Source organism: Cervus canadensis, chromosome 25 (assembly GCF_019320065.1).
Source record: "Cervus canadensis isolate Bull #8, Minnesota chromosome 25, ASM1932006v1, whole genome shotgun sequence".
Lineage (NCBI taxonomy): Eukaryota > Metazoa > Chordata > Mammalia > Artiodactyla > Cervidae > Cervus > Cervus canadensis.
The window spans coordinates 12186462-12199647 of record NC_057410.1 but is presented as its reverse complement, the minus strand read 5'-3'; the positions used below and the strand labels follow the sequence as shown (position 1 = coordinate 12199647).

The following is a 13186-nucleotide window of genomic DNA, read 5'->3' as shown; positions in this document are numbered from 1 at the left end:
GATTATTTTGTTACAAGTATATACTAAGGTCATTTTTTAAAAGTTTTAAGAATATTACTTTAAAAAATACTAGATTATTTTGAGATCTAGGGATATAAAGTTTTGTTCATTTTCCATTCCAATTTTAATTTTTCAAGAAGAAATCAATCAACCAGCATACATGCATGCCATGTATTTCAATGAAATAAATTCTAAACCAAATAAACAGAAATGATGTATCATTTAAATATGCAATTAAGTTTCCTCCTTTTAAAGCATATCTCTTACTTGAGTAAGTGGTGAGGAAAGGAAGAGAGGATATAACAAGATTCCACATACTTTTGTGCCTTTCAGCTATAGTACACAACAATGTAACATTTAGTTTCTGATTCCAATTATCCTAAAATATTAATATTTACCTTTTTATCAGTAGCTTGAAGTTCTTCAAAAACCTTTTCTAAGGTCCAACTTTTGAAACAAAAATCAAGAAAATGGATAAAGTAACATTAATATATAAAATGAACAAGGACTACAGAATAAAACTTCAGAGCATGCTACAAATCCTCATGATGAAAAACTAACCAATAGACTCACTTTGCTTCCAAATACTCTCTAGGGAGTTCTTCAGTTTCATCCAGAGTCATTACTGATGTCCTGATCTCCTGTTCAACCAGACTGTCCACCATCACCCTAAAGTAGGCCCACACTGTGTCCTCCCAAGTATCACAGACAGGAAGCAGCTTTACCCCGTTTCAAAACAGAAACATGCAGACATAGGCAACAAAAAAAAAAAGAAAAAGCAGTTGAACCTCTTGATATGAACTATAAAATCACTATAACAACATAAAACATGTGGATTATAATCTATCATACCAAATAACCCTGTGTCTCCAACTTCTCCCCAAACCACAACTTCTTTTGGTGGAGGGGCCCAGTGGGCAGCATGTGGGATCTTAGTTCCCACATGGAAACAGTGGGATGGAACCAGTAGCTGCTATAGTGGAAGCGCAGAGTCTTAACCACCAGACCATCAGGGAAATCCCTCAAGCCACATCTTCTAAGAAGTTTGGACTCTCATAGCATCAATTTTCCATGCTGATATAAGATGGTGTTTCAACTAATTAAGATAATATCCCTCAAAATAACTATAAAATGTAGGGGATAGAGGGAGTTGTGAGAAGCACACATATGTGAGACAATTCTAACAGCCATACTGTGCCTTAGTGGTACATTTCTGGATAAAGCTATGGTAACAAAAGTTATAAATAAATGTGTGTTGTAATTATATTTACAATTCTGAGAAACTGAAGTCTGCACAGATTAAAACATCATTTGGTATATGGGATATATCAAATTAAGTAGCTCAAGTTACCACTCTATTTCATAATTATCCTATCATTGCTATTCTTAGAAACTAGCTTAAGCTTAAATGATTACTGTATTAGAATATTTCATGCAGTTGATTCAATTCCATAGGAAAAAAGAATTATTAAAATATATTGCATACCTGCTTGAGATTCCCACTTAGAGCTGCATAAATTGCTCTCTCATATCTATTAAAAAGCTCCTGAAATACAATGAATATAAATAAAATTGGACTACTGTTTTGTCTCAGTATGTCAGTTTTTTTCATAATCTGGAATTCTGCAGTATCTTCTCAGCTGAACTTATTTGTTCCTGAACAGTCTCCAAACTTTAGTAAAAGACCTACTGGGGGACTAAGGAGGAAGGATCCCTTAGTTTGATGTAGTCAATGCTGAAATCTTCCAGAAAAGTCAAACAGCTAAATTTCAAATACAGAGTGAAAGCAGATTCAACTCTAATGGATGCTTTGACTATGTTATAGTCAAATTTTATTCCAGATAGAATCCACATAGATGTTTTCTCCTATAAAATTTCTAAATACCTAACACTACCTGATACTAATCTAAGAACAGCATCAAAACAAGGCCCTTGGAGCCTGTCATGTGCCAGTTTGCATCAAATTCCTAAGCAGAATCAATTATTTTCACCAAATTATCCCATTTTACTTTTGGATTCTATTAATGAGATTTCCTGTTTTCTCATCATCCAAACAAGAGACTTCAGAGACTCTCACTACATAATTGAGTCTTCCTCTGCCTTCTATTTCCAGTTTCTGGTCCTGATCATTTCTCGTTCCTTTCTTTTCTACTCGCCATGTTAACGGAGGACAGGCCCTTATTGTGTCTGAATAATCCTGATGGCTTCTAACTGGTTTCTCGGTCTTCAGTTCATTCAATTTTAAGCCTATTCCCACTGCCATGCTAACCTTAGAGCACCGCTGTCACGGGCCCTCGAGGTTTTGAGGGTTCACTACTCTCTATGGTACAAAGTGCCCATTCCTTGGAGCAACGTCTGAGAACCACCACTGCCTGCTCTTAATGTTTTTCATCATCTTCCCATTACAGTCAGTTCTGCTACAGTGCTTGTTTTGAAAATGTGAATTTGTTCCAATGCAACTGATTTATCAAGGAACAATTTGAACATAATACAAACTTCCCATTTCTTTATGCACAATTTTATCCACAAGAAACACTGGTCAAATACAGGAAACAACACCTAACTGAACCAAGCCACTTAAGAAATACACAAAACTGAGACTCCTCAAACATCTACCAGCCCCCTGGGCTCTCCAGGTGTATGTTAAACTAAATCCTTTTGCATCAATTGTTACAATTTTGTTTGACTTCAGATAGCCTCTTTCTATCACTTCTCAGTAACTCATAAGCTGCAACCCTCTGATATCCAGTATCACAAGCAAACTCCAGTTCTTTTTTAAGGTAAACTGCCATATTTATTGCAGTTGCTTATGTATTTCCTGTTTATGTAACAGAGTGAAACTGTGTGGTTTTTATTAAGTTTTTATCTTTTTAAGTATTACTGATGGTTTTTGAGTGTTGTGCTCTTAACTCCATTTTCCCTCAAAGCTCTGGATTTTCTGCACCATTTGTCCTGCTGCAATGACTGCTAGGAATGCATAGGTCATGTCACAACAGAACTGACAATATTTCCTTTCATGAGCCTTCTGCTCCAACCTGATAGACCTACCTTCCCTTGAGTTTTCCCAACCTAGGTATCCTATCTAGAATTCCCTCCTCTGTTTTTCATGACCAACAACTCAAATTTTTAAAAGATCGATTCAGTTCTCTCTTGGGAACCCAGCCCAGTGCTTATTCTGTGACTTCATTTGCTACTCCTTTTTTTTTTTTTTTTTTTATTTTTGCCTTATTCCAGTGCTTAATTCTTGGTACTCAGTGTCTGAATAACTCTGATTAGTAAAGCCTACCCTATTCTTCAGTCTGATTGAAAGTTCTGAAAAACAGGAACTTTAGTTCTTAACTACTCAAATATCCACAGCATTTTCAGCAGCCCTTCAGTGTATTAAAAGTAAAAATCAGTATCAGTAAATATTTTATTTTATCTTACATCTTCTGCCATTCTCCAACAACTTATTTTCCAAATGCATCTATATGGATTCCCTTCAACAGGTTCTAATTCTGTTCCTATAAAACAGTAAAAGAAATAAAATTTACAGTTTAAAATGAAATCTTCAACAATTTCTAAAAACAAAAGCTATACTTCACAAAATTGCTATTTAGAGTTAAATATATCCCAACTCTCAGAATAAAATCTATTAAAATACCTCCATTAACATTGGGGTCATGATAGAGTTTCCAGCCTTCAAGTGTTGCAGCTCTCCACGCCTGGCCACAGCGTTTGCAGAGTCTCTGTGCCTTTAGAAACAAGAAAAAGAGCGGTTGGCCATATAACCAATGCAGTACCAAAGAAATACACGCGCTTTGTAGAAAAACATAAATGATTTCACAAAAGATTAGACAACTTACGGCACAGATGTCACAAAGGACGGTGTGGACAAATTAGTAACAGCATTTCACATATGCATGTCCTTCTGTGGTCCCTCCCTATCTTCCTTTCCCTAATAATCCCTTTGCTCTTTGATTCTGGGCTCACCACTCGGTGCTCATGGTGCCCGCAAGCATTTAATTCTGCTAAAGACAAATGGGTTAAAAAGGTTGACGACCCCTGATTTATGTAAAAACAGTTAGTCTCTATAATGACAGGGGTGCTTCTACTCATTCAGGCCATAAACACGGTATGCCTTTATGTTAAATGTGACCAATCAGAGGCACCTGATGTACCACTGAGATAAGACACCTGCTTGTTGGTCCAGAGTCTCTTCAGGAACCATCTCTCCCCCATTTAGTTCACATGGTTTGAGTAGATCATATGATTCCACCTCTGAACTCAACCATCAGGCATATGATCTAACAAGAATCATTCCCAGGACTATTGCCAGAGATACTGGGATAGAGACACTCCTTTTGCTGGGTGGGGTTGCTCACTTGCAGGAAGATACAAGGATGGAGAAGACACAAATGGCTTCTTAAGAATGAAGTCACTGAGAGGACAGCAGAGTCAAGAGCCTGGACATTATCTAGTGACATCTTTTGAGTCCCTAGATCCTGCCAGATATAACCCTCTACACTTCTCTGTTCTAGGAACCAATCAATTCCCTGCTTGTAAGTAATCTGAGTTAGGTTTCTGTCATTTGAACCTACAGAATCTCATTACTACAACCAGTTAAAATGCATCATACTCCAAACATATTTTGAATTTATGGCTCATAAAAGTTATAAAAGCTATAATTAAAGCTACAATGTAGCAACAAGGAAAAATATTTTTTAAATATTTGATATGTTATCTAAAAAAAGGCAGGACAAAATCTGAACACAGAATCTTAAAAACATTTGTCTAAGTGAAATTAGCTAGACACAAATGAGCAACAATTATATGATTCCACTTATGTCATAGCTAGAATAGGCAGATTCACAGAGACAGAAAGTAGATTGGGTTACCAAATACTGAGGGAAAGGGAGAATGGGAAATTATTGCATAATGATTATAGAGTTTCTGTTTGGAGTGACAAAAAAGTTTTAGAAACAAACAGTGGTAATGATTGCACAACACTATGAAAGTACTGAACACCACTGAAATCAACATTTGAAAATGGTCAAAATGACACATTTTGTTATATATCTTTTATCATAATGAAAAAATCAATAATGCAATATACCAAAAAACTACTGAGTTAGTCACTTGAAGTGGATGAACAGTACAGTATTTGAATTATATCTCCATAAAGATTAAAAAAAAAAATACCTGGAGGTGTACTATGTTTACAATTATGTTAAAAACAGGTAAAAAAGAAAAAGGGTTATAAGTAAATTTTTATTCAAAACCTCACTATCTGTGATTATGCAAAAGTAGTAGGTCCTTAAAAGTTTTTGTTTTTCAAGCCTCTCAGTAATGTGATTATATTTTTGTTTTCTGTTGTCAAAAATACATCTCGTTTGCCATTGTGACTCCTAATATCCTGCACGTAACTTGGCACAGTGGCTGGGCCTTAAATATTTTCTGAATAAATGAATATATGTTGCTTCTTTTCTTAATTAAAAAATAAGAATGATGTTTAATAATCCAAGGGTTACTACTATAAGAAATTATTTAATATATGCTGGTGGTATGTAACAGAGAAGAACAAACAACACTTTGAACTAACATATTTCTATCTAAAGAACATCATCTAGAGTGCAGCAAAACAGGTACAACATAATATTTGATGCTTGAAGCACCTATGCATCAGACTATCTCATTTAAAGGATTCACAAAACCATTCAGTAAGCTGTGTTATTAGATACTTCACATCCTACATGCAAAATCTTAACTGTCACAAAGGAGGTTACATTTTAAAGAGGTGAAGTTAAAAGGAAGAAGTTTGAGGGCACCATAGTCTTCAAATGCTACACAGGGTCAACTAGAAGAGCAATCAGAGTCAGATTTATTCTTAACTCTTAAAAATCCAAACTAGAAATAATGAGGCTATGCCTAGAGTACGAAGTACTAACATGGGAAGCCAAAGCTTGACTTCTTATAAAGAATTTTCTACCAGAGATATGCAAACTAAAGTGCACTGCTTTCTGAAATAATGTGTTCTTTATCACTGAAAATGTTAGGCGTTAGACCCAGAAATACCGTGAAAAACATGAATGCATTGAGGAAGTATACTAAGTTGTCACAAAAATCCCTTCTAACTTAGTCTCTGACTTTTTGACATAGGACAAGCAGGGTATGTATCATTTACCTCTTCGGTCATTCCAGCACGAATTAGAGTGAAAAGATATTTGAGTAATCTGACTTCATCTTCTCTATCCAGATCATCAAGTGGCATCTTCTGTCTTATAGGAGCATCAGGGTCCTACAAAAATTAATCAATCAACTATAAATTCTTTATATGCATATATAATTTAAACATCATTGAGACATGATAAACGTCTGAGTTTATATACTGAAATAAACTAATTTAATTTAATTAGGTAACAAAGGGAATGAAAAAGTCGTAAGTGTTCCAAATAGACATAATTGTCTGCTGCCCATTCAAAACAGACTCCACTGGTCCACAAAGCTGCATGCCTCAGTCAAGGCAAGGCAGAGATATCACTAGCCCAGCCCAGAAACTCTAGAAATTCTACTCATAATTTAAGTAGACTTGAGTTCTACCCTGCTGTAGCAACTATGTGGCCAAGTTAATCCTAAGTAGAATTAGGCCTAGATGGAGAATGAGCAGAGAAACTCCAAGAATCACAATGCAGGCAATGACTGCAGGCAAAGGTGCATAGCTGGTTCTTTCTGAGAATGTACGAGAAGAGAGCCCAGTATGGGATTGAAACTACATAAAAATAAACCCATGTCCAACAAAAGAAATTTTAAAATAGATTTCTGATAAATACCTCTACCCTCCAACAGTTATTCCTAACTACCTTTCACGAATAGAAACAAATGTGCTTTTAAACACTAGGGATAACACTGGCCTCACTTCTGAGGCAAAGAACACACATGATCTACATGATGAATTTCAGATGAAAAGCTACTTTAATATGACTTAAAGGAGGAAGTAATTCTTATTCCAAATGTTACTGAGTAATATGAGTATCAGTTCAAAAAATGGGATGCACAACAGGCCAACTGGCTAGTTCCACAAATATTTTTGCAGATATAATCATTCGATTTTGGAAGATGGTTTCTTTCTGACAAAAGGAAATCACTTTCCAGAAGTTAAGGATAAATGATTTTTAGTTGTTTGTTGTGGGATAATTTTGCTACAATTTATTATAAGCACTGTCAGTGGTTTCCAAATAATTTTCATCAAAACGCACTTCTGTTACGAAATAGAGTTTTACCCATTTTTTCAGTTCTTACTTACTTCTCTCACTCTTCACTATAAACTTCCAGTTCATATGCCTCCACCTATCACAAAGCTGTTTTGTCATTTCTACAGTTATTAGACTCTCATTTTTTTCAAACCCACTGTTACTCCCATTACTCATATCCTAGAATCACTTTTTTCCAACCTCAAGCTAATTCACAAAGCTTTATTTTCTCTTCCTGCTTTCTACACAGAAGAACCTTCACAGGTCACCATCTTATAATTAAAGAGTTAAACCTTACTATAAGGTCAAAATTAATTTGTTTTAATGCTGGCAAATCAGAAATACTTTCTAGACTCTCTTTTACAATTTACAATCCATAGGCCACAGATGGGCTCAATACATGCCATTAAATTCAAATGCAACTTAGTACTTCTTAAGATTTAAACAGTATATGCAGTCCTTCAGAAATCTAAAACAAGGATTCAAGAGAAGAAAATTTTCAGTCTTTAAGAAAATCACTTAACTTTGAGGGCAACTTTCATTTCAAAGAACACTTACCAATTCAGTGACAAGAGGACGGACACTTCCTATATAAGAAGATAGTTGCCGCTGTTTCAAGGTATGCAGAGTATTTTCCCTGAAAATGTATGTACAACTTCTTTTTAGGAGAACAATTTGTATAGGTCTACTGAAAGAATCAAGTCAAGTCACAACAAGAGTACCAACTCAGAAAAAACATGCAAAACACTAAACACTAAAGGGCATTTTAGTTCAGACAACTAATGATGTTGAACATTTTTTCATGACTTATTGACCATTTATTTATCCGCTTTTGTAAGGTATCTCTTCAGATCTTTGTCTTTTTTATTGGGTTATCTCTTTGTTACAAGTTGGAGTTCTTTATGAACTACAGGTTCTTTATGTTTCTTCCAGTCTGTGGCTTGCCACCAATTCATTTTCTCAATTATATCTTTTAATAAGAATTTTTAATTTTGGTAAAGTCAAATCACTCTTTCCCTATTATTGTTTTCTATGACAATCACTTATTCTCCAAGTCACAAAAATGTCCTCTTATATTTTCCTCTAAAAAGCTTTAGGTTTTAGCTTTTACAACTGGGATTATGATCCATCTTGAATTAACTATTCGGTACAGTGCAAGGGGGGCTTCCCAGGTGGTACTAGTGGTAAAGAACCCACCTGGCAATGCAGGTTAGACCTAACAGATGCAGGTTCAATCCTTGGGTCAGGAAGATGTCCTGGAAGAGGGCACGACAACCCACTCCCATATTCTTGCCTGGAGAATGCCATGGACAGAGCAGCCTGGCAGGCTGCAGTCCAGAGGGTCACAGTCAGACACGACTGAAGCGACTTAGCATGCAAGGGAGGTATCAAGGCTAATCTCTGTTCACACAGACACGCAGTTTTCTCTGTATGGTTTGTTCAGAGAACATTTCTTTCCATCCTGGGTTGCTTCCATGCCTTATTAAAAATCAAATGACCATATATGTATGGCTTTGTTTTAGGATTCTCTACTCTCTTTTATTGATTGGAAAAAAAAAAAAAAAAAAGGAGACCAACAGGTAAAAACTTGCAAAAATCTTAACAGATATTTTAAAAAAAAATTTTTTCCGGTGCTTCTCTGGTGGCCCAGTGGCTAAGACTCCACACTCTCAATGCAGGGGTGGGTTTGATCCCTGGTCATGGAACTAGATTCCACATGCCACATAGTTAAACAAGCATTTTAAAAATTTTTCTGAAAATTGAAATTTCCTTCAGAAAAATCAACACTAATCAAGATTTAAGATTTTTTTAAAAATATATATTTGGTAGCATTAATTTTCTAGTTAAGCAGAAAAAAAGTTGATTTGCAGACTTTACACACGTTACTGAATTCAAAGGCAAACTAAATGTTTCTCTTTTTTATATTATTTTTCATTGGTGCATAGTTGCTTTACAATATTGAGTTTCTGCTGTACAGTAAAGTAAATCAGCTATACGTGGACATATATCCTCTCTTTTTTGAGTTCCTTCCCATTTAGTGAACTTTTTCTTTAACTCTTAAATTGTCCCTTTAACCTGGGGGTTGCTTTCTGGTTCCAAGGTTTTAACAATAAATTAGAAGCATTGAAGAATATAGGGAAAAGGGGGAAAAAACACACACATAAGTAGCTAGAAACACAGTAGAATTTTCTTGATGCTCAAACTATGATTATTTAGAAAATATAACAAAGTGAGTGCTTGATAACATGATCATGTCATTCTTTTATTCTTGAGGCTTCCTATCACATTTAGGATAAAGTTCCAAACCTTTAGCTCGGCTGAGTGTCAAAGTCCTATACTAGCTGGCTCTCTTCAATCTCATTAACTACTGCTCTTTTTCTTTGCTGTGTTCACGCTGGCCTTCATGTGCAAATACTTTACCTTCTCAAAGTCTCTGCAGTTCCTGCTTTTGCCCAGAGCACTTGTCACTCACGTTTTGCATGCCTGACCTCCTTTATTTCTTAAAAGCCTCTCACTCTTACTACCTGTAACCTTATTTCCCCAGAGAGGCTTTCCTCAGTCACCTCTTCTACTTAAAGTAACTCCCATTATTATCCTCTATCCATCAACTCTTGATTCCTTTTTCTTTCAAAGCCATTAACACCTAACAGGATATATTTATTTGCTGTCTTACACAATTATAAATCCCATAAAGGCAGGGCTTTTATCTGTTTTGCTCACAGACCGAATTTAGCAAGAAGTGAATCAGTGTTTGTTGAAAGATGAATCAACAAAATCAACATTAAGTGACTTCAGGAATAAAAGTTTAGTGACTTACCAATATACTGATTTTGCATAAAATTCAATATTATCGGAAAAATCTCCAATTTCATCTTTGGCAATGCTTTCTAACCAATCTACCACCAGCTAGGGAAGGGGGTAAAAAAAGAGCATTAACTATAAATTTTGTTAAGGATTTTATTTTAAGTAGTACTACTCCTACAATAAAAAAAAAAAAAGTTTTCTAATTCAAAAAACACCAAGTAACAATTTTTTCTACCACTATTTTTACTTTTTAAAGATGTATAAATATTATGGCAAAATAAATTTTCTAGAAGAATACAGTTAACAGACTATTCCTGTAAATGCTAGGGCTATTATTTGAAACCTAAAAAACAAGGTGCTTACTTCCTTATAATTATAAATTAAAAGATGAAAAAGAAAAAAATTTAAGGAAAAAGTTTCAAACCTAAAAAACTTCATTTTTTAAATGTCATTTACCTTTTCTCCATATTTCAACCCCAAAATGTAAAAACTCTAGTCATACCTGACTTTGTCGGACAAGTGAATCTCTCTGAAACAATGCTTCCACAACTGCTTTTTCACTGGCATTAAGAGCCTATTTAAAAAATTTGATGGAAAAAAAGAAAAGAAGATACTCAAGGAACATTATCTCAACAGAATGGTAAAAGAGAATCTGAAATAAGTATATTGCATCACCCATAACTATTTTAAGACAGCAAATCTGTATATCCACCTTTGAAAATTTTTTATAAATAAATTTCAAACTGCTAGATCAATGAGCAGCTACTCTTACTTGATATTTTAATTCTTGGTTACACTTAAAATTTTTAAGTTCTGTTTCTCCAGAGATGTTGTTTTAGAGAACAATAAAATGTAAAGCAAAATGAAACAATTCATAGTAAAGGGCAGGATGCAGTCATGAGGCATATTAGGAAATTAACATTTAACAATTTTTAAATCTTTTCATTCTACACAGAAGTTGACAGATGATAAAACTTAAAAACAATCCAAGGTTCTAAAGACTGACTTAGACAACTTGAAATAAATATTAACAAGTTATATCAAGCAATACAGTAAAAGGATAACACACAATGACCAAATCTATTAATTAATTCATCTTATTCATGGTTCAAGGAAAAGAGAAACACATGAAACTTGCGAACATGTATGTGTGCTCAGCCGTGTCCAACTGCTTATGACGCCATGGACAGTAACCCTCCAGGCTCCTGTCCATGGGATTTTCCAGGCAAGAATACTGGAGTCGGTAGACATTCCCTTCTCCAGGAGATCTTGATAGATGCCAAAATGTCATTGGATAAAAATACCCTCATAAGTTAGAAATAAAAGAATATTTTGCCAATGTAATGGAGTATCTATTAATAGTTGAAGCCTATAGCAAATATACTTAACTATAAAGAGAGACAATCCTTTTAGAGGATGGAAAAAATAAGAATTGCTCTAATTATTCAAATTTACTGTGATAGTTCTAGCTAATACATAAAACCAGAAAAAGCACTAAGTAGTTAAAAATATGGAAAAAGAGTCACAGCCATCACTATTTGGAGATTAACAGGAATGCTTACCTAGAATACCATGATAATCAACAAAAAACTATTAAAATGTATAAGTGAGTTCAATAAATAGCCAAATATAAGATAAATAATCTTCCAAGATGTGCATCTCATTGGCTGGGAATAAAATAAGTATTTGCAGAATAAATAAAAGATTGAAAAAATATTTTGAAATATCTTAAGTGAAAAAGTTAACAAACATGGTTGAAATAATTTATTATAAAATAAAAGTATCTCTCCTTTTTTTTTCTTCTTTTCTTTTTTTTTGACTATTCATAGTTGTTTTAAACATAAGTTACTTTTTGTAATGCGAACGCAAAAACAATTAAACCCTAAAAGAGCACCTGGTCTTTACGGTTTTAAAGGCATATTTTTACCAAGGATGCAAAGAACAGGTTAATTACTATAATATTCAAACAAAGCACACGCATGCGCGCGCGCGCGCACACACACACACACACGCACACACACAAAGACGGAAGATGTGCAGAGCTGGCACAATTCTAGGCACTAGAACTAGATAAGAAAAAGTCACTGAAAAAGAAAATATATTTGGGAAACTTCTAAAAAAAATCAGCTAATAAAATTTAGTGGCACATTTAAGAATATATCATGACTCAAAGTTTCAGGATAGTTTGAACATTAGGAGAACTATTAATGCAAACCATTATGCTAATAAATTAAAACAGTTATCTATAGGACTTCCCTGGTGGTCCAGTAGGTAGAATCCACCTGCCAATGCAAGGGACACAGGTTTGATCCCTGGTCTGGGAAGATTCCACATGCCATGGAAAACTAAGCCCACGAACTTTAGAGACCATGCGCTGCAACTAGAGAAGACCCAGTGCAGCCAGAAATAAAACAAATTTAAAACAGGTGTCTACAGAAGATAAAAAGCATCTGACTGCAACTCTTAGCTAGTTAGGAGAAAAAAAAATTCTTATTCTTCACTAAAAACAAAATCATTCTTATCAAAAGTCAAGTACCAGAGAGGAATACCTGCTATCACTGATATAACTGTAAGGGAATTCTTAGTCCATGATATAAGGCCAGGGATTTCTCAATGCATGATATAAGGCAAGTAAGAGGAACAGACTATGAACTTCCTTGGTGGTACAGGGGATAGGAATCTTCCTGAGAATGCAGGGGACATGGGTTTGATCCCTGGTCCAGGAAGATTCCACACGCTGTGGAGCAACTAAGCCCATGTGCCACAACTATTAAGCTTGAGTGCTAGAGCTCCCAGGCTGCAACCACTGAGCCTGTGTACCCCAACTACTGAAGCCCAGTCGCCTACAGCCCGTGCTCCACAACAAAAGAAGCCACAGCAATGAGAAGCCCAGGCAATGCAACCAAGAGTAGCCCTCGCTCACTGCAACCAGAGAAAGCCCGCACACAGAAAGGAAGACCCAGCACAGTCAAACAAAACTAAAAAATAAAAATAAAGAGTAAAACGTTCCTGAAAAATATAACAGAGTAGAAGGATTAAAAGAAATTATTAGTAGATGATTTCTGCCAACAGGGAAAACCCAATAAAATCAAATTTAAAACTTACTGGAGCTAATGAGGTCCAAAAGATGGTCAAATATGAGCTTTACATGT

General features: G+C 35.1%; 1 protein-coding gene across 2 annotated transcripts in view; it reads right to left on the bottom strand.

Moving 5' to 3' along the window:
- NUP107 (nucleoporin 107) overlaps positions 1 to 13186 on the bottom strand; it is a 49815-nt gene that overhangs the window by 14758 nt on the left and 21871 nt on the right. For both annotated transcript variants that reach the window (XM_043446755.1, XM_043446756.1), the window contains 9 exons: positions 10537 to 10608; positions 10048 to 10136; positions 7788 to 7866; positions 6164 to 6277; positions 3644 to 3734; positions 3427 to 3503; positions 1487 to 1546; positions 574 to 719; positions 399 to 447 (listed from right to left, as the gene is read on the bottom strand). In XM_043446755.1, coding sequence (XP_043302690.1) covers positions 399 to 447; positions 574 to 719; positions 1487 to 1546; positions 3427 to 3503; positions 3644 to 3734; positions 6164 to 6277; positions 7788 to 7866; positions 10048 to 10136; positions 10537 to 10608 — 777 coding nt within the window. The remainder of the gene's footprint in view (positions 1 to 398; positions 448 to 573; positions 720 to 1486; positions 1547 to 3426; positions 3504 to 3643; positions 3735 to 6163; positions 6278 to 7787; positions 7867 to 10047; positions 10137 to 10536; positions 10609 to 13186) is intronic.